The 16,349-nt window shown below is 41.4% G+C and overlaps 1 protein-coding gene across 1 annotated transcript in view; it reads right to left on the bottom strand.

Annotated features, from left to right (window-relative positions):
* The window catches only part of LOC126481842 (homeobox protein Nkx-6.2-like), a 223,280-nt gene extending 207,370 nt beyond the window's left edge, over positions 1-15,910 (bottom strand). The window contains exon 1 of the mRNA XM_050105802.1: positions 15,193-15,910. Within this exon, the coding sequence (XP_049961759.1) occupies positions 15,193-15,910 (718 nt within the window). The remainder of the gene's footprint in view (positions 1-15,192) is intronic.
* Between the last annotated feature and the right edge of the window lie 439 nt (positions 15,911-16,349).

Here is a 16,349-nt window from a genome sequence, read left to right as displayed (position 1 = left end):
CCAACTAAGTACCGTATTTAAGCCGTTGTTTTAACTTTACGCTTTGTCCAGTACTTCTCATCTATTTAATTAATTGTTTTCTTTCTTCTGCTGTCTACTTTCCTATCAGTTGATCTGTTTCATCTTGGAAATTTTCCACTTCTTTAATTTTTTCTTTGCTTTATTCTGCCTTCAATTTCTCATTTATTTATACCCATTTCGCCCAGATATTATGTACTTTCCTAACCCAGTTGGGCTCTCGTTAATCTTTTAAAACTGTTGTACAGCACTCCGATTCCCTAATTACTTATGTAGTTTCTACACCTTGTATACTTCTGTGTTACTTCTGAGTTAAATTGTGCCTACTGCTTTTTTGTTTCGTAATATATCTCCCGAACAATTTTTTTCCCTTCTTCTTCATTTCTTCATTTTGTTTCATGGACAGTAAAACTTGTGTTTCTGATGGGTATGTACATTGTTGTTTAGTTACTGTATTTTAACAATATTCTTTCTCTGAAAGTTTCTTTTGCCTCCTCCATATGCTGGATGGTTTCTCCTGGATTCTTAAAGCTGTCTGTTCATCTGAATTTTTCAAGCTTTAGCTTAATTTTAACTAAGCAGCTTTGTTGTTCTCACTAGTTCTGTATTCTCGAATAAGTCACATACTGCTGATCTTTCTGCTGTAGTCCTGTTTTTTTTGTGCTATTTTTTCACTGTCTGGCCCCTGCAAATGGTAAGTAATCATATTCTACACCTTCTCAAAACCAGTTTGTGTACAACTTTTAATGATTGATTTTGCCATTTTCTTCCTCCTGTCTCTGGTCAAGTTTTAAATCACAAGTTGAAAAACGTAGGGGATAGTTTACTTCCTTGTCTAACAAATACGTCTGCCCAATATGTTTATTTTTTATGTCAAGAACATGTCCACAGTGAGCTTAATTAGAAGTTCACATAATCTTAAGAAGATCTAATAGCGATTATTGTCGTTTTAGAGGGGAATTGAATCGAAACGTTTTGTATTTAAGATTTTCTTTTTGAATGCTACTTCAACAATGTGGACAAAAACCTATTTTAAGCAGTAATCCAATAGTTTTCCATCTTAGTCGTGGTTATGAGGGACTGTTATTCATTTTGAACTCCAGTGATCGCGAATCTGTAAAACGATTTTATATAATTTATTCACATGTTTTAAGAACGCACCATGTGAATAAGGAAAACTATTTAACACAAAACTATTGCAGTGTTTAGCTGTCAGTTTCTTCTTATCCGAGTCTTATTCGTGATATTTTTATCACTATTTGCTTCAAGGCAGCGTTATTCCGTTTTCCTTCTTTTTTAGCATATTTCAGATCAAGCCGTCAGTGCATTTGATTTATGCCCCGTTCCTCGAATTTCTCTTATTCATAAGTATGAAGGTGATGTGTAAAGATGCCCTTAAAGGAACATAACGTTGGGATGTTACGAGGGCTGTAAGTGTAGTGCAATGAAAGTCTTATTTACTGACAATAAAAGTAACGCACCTGGTTAATAATTCTATTTCCTTCGTTTAGCGAACCTGTTCTGAATTTTTGCATCAAGACAAACGGTTGCAGGGACCGCTGGTATCCTACCTTGGGGCTCAGATGTGTTAAAACCGCTAAGAAAGTAACGAAAGCCGATCACGATGAAGAAAAACCAACCAGTATTGCAATGAAAATGTGCGAATTTTATATGAGATCATATGCGAATTTATGTAAGCTTCATTGTCGAGAAATCACGGATAAAACATTTAGATACTGCAGATACTGATAAATATGTAATTGCTACGTAAGTACGCTAGAGTTCTTTCAACATTCAGGTTGCTTTTAAGACACTGAAAATGCAGTACTTGCATTTCCAGTGTTCTCTTCTACCGATTAATTTTGAACTCGAGTAATTGGATTTTCACTTGTTGCAACCATTTCCGAAAAACTCCGAGCAAAAAGTCTAAAGATCCGCATGTACGTCTATAGTGGCATGGATGTGAAGGCATACAGAATGCGTACATGTGTCGGAATACCGTACGACAGATACCGACGTGTTAGGCAGAATATTCATTCCACAAATGCATAAAAATTCATATTTTGAGATGAGGTGGTGTACCACGGTGATCATGGAGAAAAATCCTAAATTAATGAGTAACGTAGGAAACGGAGAATTTTTATTTGTATGAATGGATCCTCATTTGCTCCCGAAAAAATACAAGCATGGAATAATATCAAACGGCGACGCAAACAGAAATACCACGAAACTGACGTTTTATACTTAAAGAATGGCTCGTGTTAAGCAGGAGCTTACAGCCCTATCTGGCATTTGCAAATTCCGCGTCCATTCCGACACGCTGTGGAAGTCTAATTGAAGGAAATTAATTTCAATAATCTAACGATTTGTTTTATATGATACCCAGTATTAAACGATTAAAGCGATTGTGTCCAGCTTAATTACAGTTTCATTAGTTTATTATTGTGAATAATTTCCTCTGAATAGCTGCAGAAGTTTTTTTACCTGACTCTGTAGAACAATGTACATGTCATCGCTGAACATAGCGAAAGACGGATTACAACTATGCTTGTGCACTGATCACGATCTGAGTTTTATTTTGGCTGTTAAGTACATATATTCACGTAACTAATGTTGACGCACTGAATATTTCATAACCGGTTAAAAAAAAAAACCATGCGTGATAATACCAAAAGGGGCGAATATTTTGTTGTATGGTTAATGCTCTTCACACTTTCTATGCGTCAGGATATTATATGTGTCTGATATCATATATTTCTTGTATGCATTGAATACCGGCATTTTTGGATTTCATGACCAGCGCTCCTATTGTACAATGTGTCTTCGCTGGGGATAAACTTAGGAGGCCTTTTAACACTTATAATAATTTCGGAACTCGTAGGGCATTAGGCAGAAAGTTAAATGATGTGGGGGGGGGGGGGGGGGGGAGAGCACTATATGTCGACTTTTAACGATAGAAAAATAGGCAGATATATACGTAAGTAGGCCTATTGGTGGCGGAATCGTGAGCCACGATGTACAGGTAAGTACAACGTAATGTTTTGTACACTATTGAAGAACCAGTCAAGGGAAGAGCGTGATAACTTCGCTCGATGGAGTGTGTTTTAATGACAGAGGGCATATGATCGACAGCAAGAGTATTACAGCCACGACGTGGGTGAGGACAGAGCCAGAGAATGGTGCACTTGGGAGAACCATAAGGAAGCTAGGGAAGAAGGAAGATTAGGATTTAACATCTCGTCGACTACGAGGTCATTAAAGAAGGAGCACAGTCTCGGAACGTTCCAAGGATGAGGAAGGAAATCGGCCATAGCCTTTCAAAGGACCGATCCCAGCATTTTCCTGGAGCTATTTATAATGATGCAATAACTAAATCTCGATGGCCGGACGGGGATTTGAACCATCGTTCTCCCGAATGTGCGTCCACTGCGCCATCTGTGTGGGTGCTGACATTTAGTCGCTGGTAAAGTATGAAAATGATATGGTAGTACAGTCATGTTGGCTGGACTGTGATTTGAACACAAAACTATTGTTGCGAATTCGCTTATTCGACATGACAACGATATACTGTGTTTTATCGTTAAAAGTGCGCTTAATTCATGTCGTAGTCTTCTTTTTGGTCACTGAATATTGCCCCATAATTTCGGAGCAGATTACACTCGCGGAGCGTTCTTCGAATACATCTCCAAAACAACGCGCCACCCTTGCGGTAAACTCATCATTGGATTCGAAGCAGTTTCCAACCATTTTCGTTTTCAATTTGGGTGCAGATGGACATCGAAGGACAAAGAATCTGATAATACGGCGGATATTTAAATGCTATAAGCACTAAATACAACAGTTTCCTGTTTGACATTGGCACTTTATAAATAGATGTACTGCTTTGATGAGAGATGTTCTTTCTTTTACTCGTCTGGGGGCTTCTGAAGCACTTTTATTTTAGCAGTCAATCCAGAAGACTTTGCAGTATTCGCCCAGTTTACTCTTTGCATAGAAATCAATAAGAACAATCAGATCAACATTTCGGAATACTCTGGCCACAATATTTATGGTAGACGTAATAGACCTCAGTTTGGAGCGGGGATTTTGTCTGACAACCTGTGCTTTGGTCAATTTTTCTTTTGTTGTTATTGTCGTATCTAGAGTGAAGTAATGGGCCTACGTCTCATTCATAACACAAAACAGCGCGCAAATTCAATTCGATCCTTTTTACCATGGTCCAAATTTAGCGGCGAATTACAATTTCGTAGTTGCGTTTAGTTCCAATTAAACAAATCTGCCAGCATATTTTCTCTTATTTACGTCTTCGTGCTCTTTCTTCTGAAGTGGCTATGACGTCAGCTGTTCCATTCACCGTTCATCGTCGATCATACAATGTTCGTACTTGTCTCCAGACCCGGCCGCGGTGGCCGAGCGGTTCTAGGCGCTTCAGTCCGGAACCACGCGACTGCTACGGTCGCAGGTTCGAATCCTGCCTCGGGCATGGATGTGTGTGATGTCCTTAGGTTAGTTAGGTTTAAGTAGTTCTAAGTTCAGGGGACTGATGACCTCAGATGTTAAGTCCCATAGTGCTCAGAGGCATTTGAACCATTTGTCTTCAGATTTGGAATATCCATAATATAGTCATCTTCAGGACGAATAAGACCATTTTAGATTTAGCCTAAATTTTATCAGCCTACTGTTGAAAATGGTGGAGCAAACACCTTAATTAATTCATTATCTTAGGGAGTAATTCTGTTGGAAATTAATAAAAAAAACAACGAATTTCGTTGCGGCATGATACTCTCCAATTTGTCGAACCAAGCGAAAAAGAAACTATAGTATTTGGAAAACGATTCCACAGAGTAGATTGTCATTTGAGTTACTTTGTTGCCCAATACCGCGTGTCAGCTTACGACAACTTATTCTCGTAAAGGCACTGTTCAGGCATTAGTCTGAAATTATGGCAGGGGAAGCAGAGAATACCTAGTTCTCACGTAGAGATTAGAATGCTAAGCTGCTGAAAACTCTCTGCCCCTCGCTCACTCCAGTAACAGAAGTGTTAAGCCCTATTGGTGTCAATCCCTGACTGAGAGAAAGACGTGCAGTGCTGCAGTTGTGCACGCGGCTTTTATTGTGTTCAGTTCTGGAGTATCAACGCGCGGCGCCGACGTATCGGGGCTATTTGCAACCAGTAGTCACGGCGAGGCCATTCGGCGGTGCTTAGGCTGAGCGCTATTTGTCGGACAGGCTAATTTGCACGGCCGGAACACGGGGGGCGACGCGGGCGTCGAACGAGTGTCGTACGGGCAGCGGACAGCGCCGCCCCCGCCGCCGCCCCCGCCCCCGCCCACACACGGCAACCCCCTTCCCTTCCTGCCTCTGTCCCCACCAGCACGCCACTCCCACCCACTCCACGTGCTCGCGAGCTCGCTTGCCTGAGCACAGAACAAAAGCGGAAAAGCTGAACCACGACGACCTTCTTTAGTGTGTACATGGCGTGACAAGAAGACCGATTCAGTTCATTAGATGAAGACGATGTGTAATGCCCGGTGACTAATACACACTGAATTAAAAAATAATTTTTATTAATCTGAACACGGCTCATCAATGAACTGAAATTAGTAATCAATAAAGGGATTATAGCCATCTTGACCTATGACTTTTATCCACACATCTTAACATAACAGATCGCCTGCCTTCCGACTTGACAATGTCAAGTAACAGCACAATTATTGTTTCATTCCATTAATCTGTGGTTCGTAAACAAACGACGTATTCTAATAAAGCATCTTTGCCCAACACAGAGATCATGGATGTGGCCAGAATGTTGCTATCTATAAGAAATACAGTACAGCCGTTTAGGAGGATGATGGAATGTAGTCGAATTAAGTCGGGTGATGTTGAGGGTATTAGATTAGGAAATGAGACACTTAAAGTAGTAAAGGAGTTTTGCTATTTGGGGAGCAGAATAACTGATGATGGTTGAAGTAGAGAGGACATAAAATGTAGACTGGCAATGGCAAGGAAAGCGTTTCTGAAGAAGAGGAATTTGTTAACTTCGAGTATAGATTTAAGTGTCAGGAAGACGTTTCTGAGAGTATTTGTATGGAGTGTAGCCATGTATGGAAGTGAAACATGGACGATAAATAGTTTGGACGAGAAGAGAATAGAAGCTTTCGAAATGTGGTGCTTTAGAAGAATGCTGAAGATTAGATGGGTAGATCACATAACTAATGAGGAGGTATTGAAATGAATTGGGAACAAGAGTAGTTTGTGGCACAACTTGACAAGAAGAGGGGACCGGTTGGTAGGACATGTTCTGAGGCATCAAGGGATCACAAATTTAACATTGGAGGGCAACGTGGAGGGTAAAAATCGTAGAGGGAGACCAAGAGATGAATACACTAGGCAGATTCAGAAGGATGTAGGTTGCAGTAAGTACTGGGAGATAAAGAAGCTTGCACAGGATAGAGTAGCATGGAGAGCTGCATCAAACCAGTCTCAGGACTGAAGACAACAACAACAACAACATAGCCGTTTAGAAGGCGTGCTTTGAAGTTTACTTTATCTGTAGTGATCCTGTAAACGATCGGTTACTAAATGTTTCGAGAGAAATGGATAAAACTGGGCGACAATCTGAAATGAAGTACTTGTATCAGTGACGTTTAATACTGACAAGTGTAAAATAGGAGTCATACTGAACATTAAACAATTCATCCTCTTCGTTTACAACGGATAAGAAAATGGCTATCCAATTTAAGCCTCATTAGACACAATCATTTCAGACGTTCATTCTTGGTTGCTACAAAGAGTCATTATGGGGCACTCAGCAATATTTGATAGAATTTTACTACTGCCTGGCGGGAGAAAGCATCCATGATTTCCAATGTGGATCGCTCTTTGCTCGTGTTAATCTAAGCTCGTTCGCCGTCCATCGATACGTTTATTCAGTGTGATAATCTCTCTGTGAAAAGTTAATTATAAGCGTCCGTATATCGGTGTGCGTAGTAATGAATGAGAAGTTTCCCGGCGTCTTTTACATTGCCCCACATTTTACCTGTTTTCTAAGTCGAAAAGTAATCAGGCTTGATGATAATTGGCTTCAAATCGAAAATCTGTGGAACTTCCAGACACCTCTCTAGAGAGAATAGTTGATTCTCATGAAACTAATGAGGAAATGGTTGGATAATATAATTTTTTCATAGTTTGTCAAACACCATTATGTTGCTCCGAGTAGTAAAGTGAAACATACTTCGTGTACTCCTATGTCCCTACCTAAATGTATAGTGTGTGTAGACATCTGACGGGACGAATGTTATTCAGACAACATACGGAGACCTTGCCTGAAGTATTGTTTAACCGATGCAGTGATGATACAAGCAATTGATGGAATTTTCCTGCGAAAATTAAGTGAAGTAAAAATGTGGACAATCTCAGTGTGGTGTTGAGAATGATAAGCAGAAACTGTAGCAAATTCGGCGGGAAGTAGTAGCCTACACTCAGTATGCGACAAGAATGTTAAAAAGAAAGACGGGATGGTTTCAAAACAATACTTTATGTCCACAGTACCACAAGCGGCCTACAAATAAACGATTGTCGAATGAGAGACATGTGTATTTTTATGAATGTGTCAGACATAAAGATTTTCCAAAAATTGCGATCTGTCCTGTCTATACGTCAACGTTTGTGAACTGGAAGTGTTTCAAATTCGGTTTATTTCCTTTCCAGTCTGTCTTTGTAGCCTGCCTTCCCCTGCTATGCCTAGCTGAGATTTCTATTAACACGAAACTTCTGCTCCATTCGCTACTGTTCATTTTCATGTGCAAAGAAGCTTCTTACACTTTATCTTACTTACCAGCTTATCGCATGCTGATCCACATTTAAAGTAGTGGTTAAACGCTATGGTTTTAGGATGTTTTGTTTCTAATACGTGGCTACATTTTAAGCTGAGCAGTTTTATTGCACCGTTATTCCCTTGACGGTCTTCAGCATTGATAGCCTCTGTCTAGGGCACCCACCCCCAGCCGTTAAAAATTATTGTTAGTGGAAACGGGGCGAAAAATTTATTTTACGTGATTGCCAATGGATAATTTGACATATGTGCAGCGGGTAGCACAAAATAATTGTACTTCTGAATGACCATACGAGTAATAGGTTTTCTTCAGTTTCAAACGACATTCATTTCAAAGCTGTCGCATGCTGTTTTCTGCAGGAATATTTTGATTGCTAATTAATTCTCTATATATGCCGTGGAACATGATGAATACTCCACAGTAGTAATTAAGAAATTGCCACGAAAATTTGTTATAATATGATAATTGGTACACAGGTTTGATATATAATGAAATAAATTTGTTACTTAGTACAGAAAAACGTACTCAAGATAATAAATTTCTAGAGGCATGTATTACAGGAAGGAGGATGAAGAATATTTCGTCGTAATAATGTGTCTATAGTGTAGAGATGCTGCACATTATTAACTTAATCAGGTACGCTACAATGGTTTGGAGGGTCCTAACACCCCGCAGATATCTACAGTGGCCTGTAGGTTCTTCATCAGAAGTCCACGTCAGCCATACCCTTACAAAACTGAACAATGGTCGTTGCATGTAGGTGGATAGGCAGCGAACGACTAAAAGTGCTTATGACGCCTCCACAACCCCTCTTGTCCGCGCCGTCAGTAATTAATAGAGATGTCCGAATTCGATTTTTAGCTCGTCTCCTCTGCTAGTCAATACATTTTCAAAGAACGTAAGAGAACTAATCGAGGCAGGGTAGGCTCGAGAAGAAAGTGGACGCATCGGACACATTTATTTCCGTTGAGGGCAAATAGCACATACCGACTCATGGGAGGATTTCGCCACGTTATAGCCCATATGAGCGACCATAGGATACAATGTTGAAAGATATTTCGAAGTAGTAGATTTTAAAAACAGGATTAAGATTGCATTTGTCTGTTGGTTAAGATAATGAGGAATCCGAAAAGGACGTGCTCTATATGATTTTCTTAGAATTTCATGTCACCATGTGCAGAAAGACGTAAGTCGCACGCTTTTGGGGAGAGAGCTACTGATAATCTATCGATACTAGCTCCATCTGAAAAACGGCGTCAACATAATTTTATTGTATGCAGAAATTCTTTCCACGTAAGCCTCACAGAATAGCTAAAATGATCGTGCGTCGAGAAACGATGTTTCCGTTTTGTAGACAGGAACTGAATACACAACCATGATGGATAATATCTAGCAAAAATAATGGGTACAGTTAAATACCATACAAAAAACAGCAGTAGGTGATTAGGTTAACAAACCCAAATCCATCAAATATTCATGGCGGAATGGTGATGCGTGTGCCCATTGTTACTGATCGACTATTTTAAGCGACAAACATGTCTCCCCAAATAGCTCAGTAGCCAAGCACGTATAAGATACATCTACCTCTAAATTGGTAGAGCAAAAAATATCATTCACATTGTGAAATATGTATACTTCTTGCACTGCTACGAAGGTCAATATAAAATGAGGGACATACGGTTATCGCAGCAGGATGAAAAATCGTTATCCTATTTGAAGTTACGGATTTAGTTAGGAGTGATGAGTACAATAGAATCAAGAAAGATGAACATAAATTTTAGTTTGTTTCAAACCTGAAATAATAAGCAGGACATAGTTGCATCGTAGCAGTTTCGGATGGATTTTGCAGCACTTAAAAATGACAGAGGTATTCGGCGGCTGTGAAAGGGAGTTGTTTCCTTTGTCACCTCTTTTCACTGAGAATTTTTAGGCAAGAGAAGCAGGGATATCCTTATTGCGTTCAAGAAATTCATTTCAGTTTCCTGTATAGAATAGCTGAAGATTCATCCTCGCAGTTATACCATTTGGTCCTCTATAAACAAAGTTACGGCGTTTCTGTCCGCAGATTCAATGAAATAATTCATGATCTGAATTAATAGCCTAAACCTTTCCGACGCATAACATTTGATACATTCGCGCCGTGATTATATCCGTGAGTTGAACCCGCTGGCAAATAAAACTGAGAACTGATTTAAGCCTAATAAGCTTGAACTTTCTTGACATACTGTGTGCGAACTAGTTGTAATACCACAATTACTCATTGCTTATCTACTGTTTTATTTTAGATTACTGATCTCACATCGTGCGCGGACGTGGTAAAACTATATTTTCCGTGTCCCAAATCTCATTCCACAGTAATCATTATTTTTGTCTTTTTCTGCAGCACCGTATTATTCGAAAACAAGATTCAACTGTTCGAAATTTTTTAAAAATAGAAACATATTTCCTTTGTAAATGATTATTATTTGTGGTTGAGGCAATATCTTTAGGTACAGTTCATTGTTCTCGATTTAATTTTTGATATATAGGAAATGTAATTATACCGCGCTTTGAGTACAAAGACGGCGTTATGAAGGATTTTACAGTTCTTTCAAATGAATAAGGTTTTAAGTACAGACTCAGAACTTATTTATCGGAAAATTCACTTAACCCAGCAACATTAACACTATTTGTACACGAACATTTCACTTTTGGTTTGTAAACGGCATTGAAACTGGTTTTAAAAGCTTACAAAGCTTTTGAAGACTGCATTTCGTCCAAATATTGTCTCGTTTATTCTAGTTTTAATTGGAACAGTTTTAAGATATTTGGTACTTTTTACCTCATAGCGGAGTGTTTCAGTTCATTGTGGACTTGCATAGCACAACTTCAAAGTAGTAAAGAGCACCGGGGAATCGTCAATACAAATATGCAGTATTGATAGTCAAAGGAGATAATTGAGTCATATATAAACATTTTGATCCACAATACCAGATGCAATTGACAGAGACAGTGAGTAGCATTTATAATATATCAGACAGCGGACGTATATACCGCTCACCACTAAAGTGAAACGAATTCTGTACTGTAGAATAATTACCTGATGCAGTGCACGGTCTGCGACAGTAAGAGTACGACTTAGCGACATCAGGGGACTACAGTGTCTTCTGAAACTTCCGGACCGTTCAGGGAGCCGTTTCAGTTTAAGGAATATCAGTTGCTGTAGAATTAATCGTATCGTAACAAATAAATAAGTGATATATTTATGAAAGCCCATATATGCAATGTCCGTGTATACTTGGCTTTATTTTTGCAGCAACTTAAGGTAGAAGCAACTAATCACACTAAAACACCAAAGAATTATCTACTAGAAAGTTTCCAAAATTAACCTACTGCGCTTGCGAACGACAGTACCTCATTCACGTGTGTATCTAAAATAATTTTCAAACTCATTATGTATGTTAATCTTAAATCAAGCTCTTCTTAAAGCCCGGAATGTAGTGTATATTTATTAGACGATCAGAAATTCACGAGAAATGTATAGCTTCAAAAATAACTGAATACATTTAGAACATGAGTGAAAACCGAAATATCAATAACAGTTAACAAACGAAGTTGAAGCAATTATTTTTCCGAGATACTTTCGTTCTCCATCAAATTGCACATTTTGGTACAAACGAAACATAACCACGCGTCATCAAGCAGAAATTACAACGGGACACACACACACACACACACACACACACACACACACACACACACACACGCACACATACATACATACACACACATACATAACTGCAAAAACTAGACTGAAGCTCTGAGTGGTATTTCATTCTGTTACTAATATCTTATCTTGTCTTTAGAATCACCTGTTGGTAGGAACGAGCAGACCTTCCAAAGAGTGCATTATAAGAGTTGTAATACAATTTTGTTTAATAAAAACGAAATTTCGGAGGAAAAAGGAGTATGTTCCAAAGCAAACAACGACAAATCAGATTACACAGTCTATAATTGCCCTACTTGATAGGTAAAGTGCCTTGAATGTAATTGAAAATGACAAGAAAGTGTATCTTAGTACGAAAGCAGTTCTAAAAGAAATATTTCATTCAAACTTCAGTTTCGTAGCAGAAATTAAAGTTCAGAAAGTAGATGGGTAACTTGTAACTACGCACTCCTACACGACTCTCTGAGAAGCAGGTGGCTGCAGTAACAGTGAGCAAACGGATAGGCAGTAGGAAATTGTCTTAGAAATCGCCACTTATTTTTTTCCTTTCTATGACCAGTAAAGATGGAGTGGTTTTGTGTAATAATCATTGCTGTCTATTAAACCAATTTTTACAATATTTAAGGTTTTTGAGATCCTATTCGATTCTCCTCTTGTTTACCTCCTTGTTCAAGCCTTGGATAGACAAGTGATTGAGTGAGTTACGTGCTGGGTTACCTAGTAGCAGAGTGAAAAAAAATCAAACAAACAAAACAGAACAGAACAGTTCATTACGTACTGTTGAATCATTTTACGTAGTCCCTCAAAAAGGATAACGCATATAAAACAGGCCTAGTACAGTTTCATTGACGCTTTTGTTATTTTTAATAACACCGTAACATCTGCAAATAAAACTCAGAAAATCTAATAAAGAGTACCCTCGGTCAGCGTAGCGTTACCGTAATTCTGTTTCCTGCGTATTCAGTAGTCACATCAGAAACTGAAAATGGTGATAAATTTTAAATTAATAAGCATTACCCTTCTTTAATTCGTATGATGTTTAGCGTCCTGTTCATCCCATTGCAACCAAGAGAAAAGTGACATTTACGCAGCGCATTAGTAAAGACAACGATGTTCACTGTGCTCCACATTAAACTGTGCTCCATTAATACTGACCGCTGATTCTATACACCACTTTGCGAGCTGCAAATTCTCTAGTGACTTCGTAGGCAATAAAATTATTTCTAGTTTTATTTTGAGGGGTTGTCTGAAAGACGATGCTAGTCAAATGACCCAGAAGGACATGTCAGTCAAGTAACTATTACAGGAGATATCTGAAAATTGCAAATTAAAAACTGGGATTGGCTATGAAATCAAAATAGTACCTCCATAAACGTTATATATTCTATTCTTAAACGATTTCGAAATACCTATGTTTTCCGCCAAGTTAATGTCATTTCTTCCCACGATATTTCGACAATTTCCCGTTCACAATTGATTGTAGCCTCCTCCCTCGGGCATGGGTATGTGTGTTGTTATTGGCGCAAGTTAGTTTAAGTAGCGTGTAATTCTAGGGACCGATGACTTGAGCAGTTTGGTCCCTTAGGAATACACACACATTTTAAGCCGGCTGCAAACACGAAATTTGCAAATGATTAATTTCGGCGAGGAAGCCTGAAAGATTTTCTTCGTTTATTTATTTATTTTTTTTTATTTTTTTTACGACACTAATCGTTAAACCATGTCAACATGCAGTAACCGTTTCGAGCACCCAATTGTCACTATTGGACAGTCTAAAACCACATGCTGGGCGTGTTGACGTAACTTTCCCATACCCAAGTATGGTACTTACACCTTGACAACGCAAAGGTAAAGTTATGCCACTGCTTGCGTTTGGAACCGGTTACTGCACTTTAAAATGCTTTTGCGATTGTTGGCGCAAAAAAGGAGAAAAAAGACAAAAATACAGAGACAAGAAGATAAGCAGTCAAGAACAAAATCTGTATTGACAATATGCATTTTTTTTTTTTTTTTTTTTTTTTTTTTTTTTTTTTTTTTTTTTTTTTTTAGGCTAGGGGAACATGTCAACTCTAAACTTGTCGTTGATTGTGGCACAGGCGTAATGTCGAGTGGTACGGAATCTGGTTGGACTATTGCAGTTGTAATTTTCTCTTCTTTGGGCAGAACAGTGAAAATCATATTTCCACAATTTCACAGGAGCGATATGTGTATTCCGCTGCCCGATGGATGCATTTATTATTGTAAACGCCCAATGTAAAGACTACCTTCCTGGTTAAAAATAATCAAAATGGACTTATACACTTCTCAAATGAAGTTCTCATTATTCCGTTTAAGAGTGTGGCACTAATACAGTTCTGCCTTTTTTAATTCAGTCCCTTAGAAATGCTTGGAGAAAGCACGTGTTGTAAAACCAGTTGTTTTGTTTGCTGTAAAATAATATTTGCTCATGCCGGTAAGGATTTTCCTTCATTTGTTTTGTAAGCGACGCGTTACGGGAAAAATTTCCTTCTCTCAAGTGCGATTGTCATGTATTACGATCTTTTTAGGCGTGTTGTTTGCGACTAGTGAGCTGTTACATTATTCTGGCTCCTTTACTGTAACATAAACACGTGCAATTTGGTAATTACTACGTCTCTACTGTAATATATAAATAGGCGGAATTGTTTAGGTATTACATTGAAGGCACTGAAGGGACGCACGCATCTAAAACATCATGCCTAAAATCTCATAACACGTGATTGAGAGAATTATTTCCCAAAACACATCGCACAGAAAATGTATAAAAGAAAATATTGACTCTCAGCAGCAAACGTTATTTTATAGATTTTTCTTCTGTCAGGTACCAAAGTAGTCCAAAATTTCTGATATGACATTTCAGCCGTAGATTGTAATTACTGTTTATATTCCAGTATTGGCTAATTTCTGCCGACATGACACTGTGACGTTGGTGGACATGCAGAAACTACTGCTACTTTCGAACCGTCTTCGTACGAATTTTACGTACGGCTACTTGTCACAAGTCGTATGTCTGTCCAGTATATGTTGCTGGCTGGACAGCTTGGTGGGTCATCCTCATGCAACACAAGTACCGCATGAAAGAAGCATAACTGTTCAATACTGGAATATAAACAGCAATTACCGTCAACAGTGGAAATGTATATTTTTTGTCTACGTGGCGAATGCAGCGACGTTTCAATGAATCTGAAAGTGTTTGTGTCACATATATATGTGTGGGACAGGAGCCATAAATTACGAAACAAAAAGTACTTGTAGTAGTACTCAAAATGCACTCGATAAAAATGTTATACTGACGAAGGTGTGAATGTATTAGGCCAGTTCAAGCTAGATGGAAATCCTAAACGCATTCTGCTCCCAATAAATCTATAGAAAAGTGGCTGCTTGTTGTTCTCTTTCAAGTAATTGAGTCTACAGCCTATGAGCTCGATCACCATTAATGTGGATGATCTGATGTGCGTGGAGCTATTTTATAAAAACAGGATCGCCGTTTTGTGGTATTTTAGGAATTATAGCCTTTCGTCCGAAGAAGAGCGAATTAGGCTCTTAGTGGAGCGATAGGGGGCGCAGCGAGCGAGTGGAAACTATTAGAGACAGAGAGGCAGATGCGGTACTCACTGGCGGCGAGGCGCTCGCGCCAGGCGATGGGGTTGCTGACGAGGCCCTGCAGGCCGGGCCAGTAGATGGCGGAGCGCGACGTGAGCTCGGCCAGCGGGTGGTGGTGCTTGGCGGCGGCGGCGGCGGCCGCGGCCACGTGCGGCTGGTGCTGCTGCTGGTGGTGGTGCTGCTGCTGCTGCTGGTGGTGGAAGTAGGACGCCGCCGCCATGCCCGCCGCCGCCGCCATGCCCGCCGCCGCCGCGAAGGCCGCCGCGGACCGCGGCGCCGGCCCGCCGCCCACGCCCCCGGCGGTCACCGGCGCCGGCCGGCTCAGGATGTGGTCGATGCCGTGTGGGTTGCCTCCCGCGCCGCCCCCGCTGCTGCCGCCACCGCTGCCACTCGTCGTCGAGCCGTTGGGGCTGCCCTTGCCGCTGCCGGGGCTCGGGCTGGGGGCGGCGTACGTGGGCGCCGGCTGCTGTTGCTGCTGCTGTTGCTGGTGCTGCTGTTGGTGATGGTGGAAGAGCGCGGCGGACTTCATCTCGGCCATGGAGTGCAGCGCGGCCAGCGGCTGGTTGCCCAGCACGAAGCCGGCCTGCGCGCCGCCGCCCCCGCCGCCCCCGGGCCCGGGGCCGCCCGCGCCCACGGGCCGCTCCATATTGAGGTTGAGGAAGGAGAGTACGGAGGGCGAGGGTACGATGGGCCCGCCGCAGTGGGCGCCGCCGTTGCTGAAGTCGAGCATGCCGGCGCCGTGCTGGTGCAGGTGGTGGTCGAGCAGCGCCGCCGTCGGCGAGTGCGCCTGCGGGGGCGTCGGCGGCGGCGAGGGCGACAGCGACGAGCGCGACGTCCCCTGGGAGTCGTCGGTCGGCGGCTGCAGGTCCCGTGGAGAAGCCGTCGTGGTCGCTGCTCGCTGCTGCCTGCTGGCCGGACACAAACGCCGCTGCTGCCGCCCGCCTCGACCGACGAGCTGGGATTAAGCCGGCCCGCGCGCCCGCCCGCCGTCCGTGACGTCGCGCCCGGGGCAGGGCAGCGCCCGCCGCGCCATTGGCCGGGGCGTGTTTCCCGCCGGCCGCCGCCATTGGCTGCCCGCTCTCGCGGCCACGCCTCCTCGGCCTCCCTCCCCCTCTGCGGGTCGACCTACTCCGACGTGTAAAAAGCGCGCGGGCGATCTGCTCCGGAGG

Source organism: Schistocerca serialis, chromosome 5 (genome assembly GCF_023864345.2).
Source record: "Schistocerca serialis cubense isolate TAMUIC-IGC-003099 chromosome 5, iqSchSeri2.2, whole genome shotgun sequence".
In the NCBI taxonomy this organism is placed as follows: domain Eukaryota; kingdom Metazoa; phylum Arthropoda; class Insecta; order Orthoptera; family Acrididae; genus Schistocerca; species Schistocerca serialis.
Note: the sequence above shows the minus strand (reverse complement) of the source record. Positions and strands in the feature narration are given on the sequence as shown.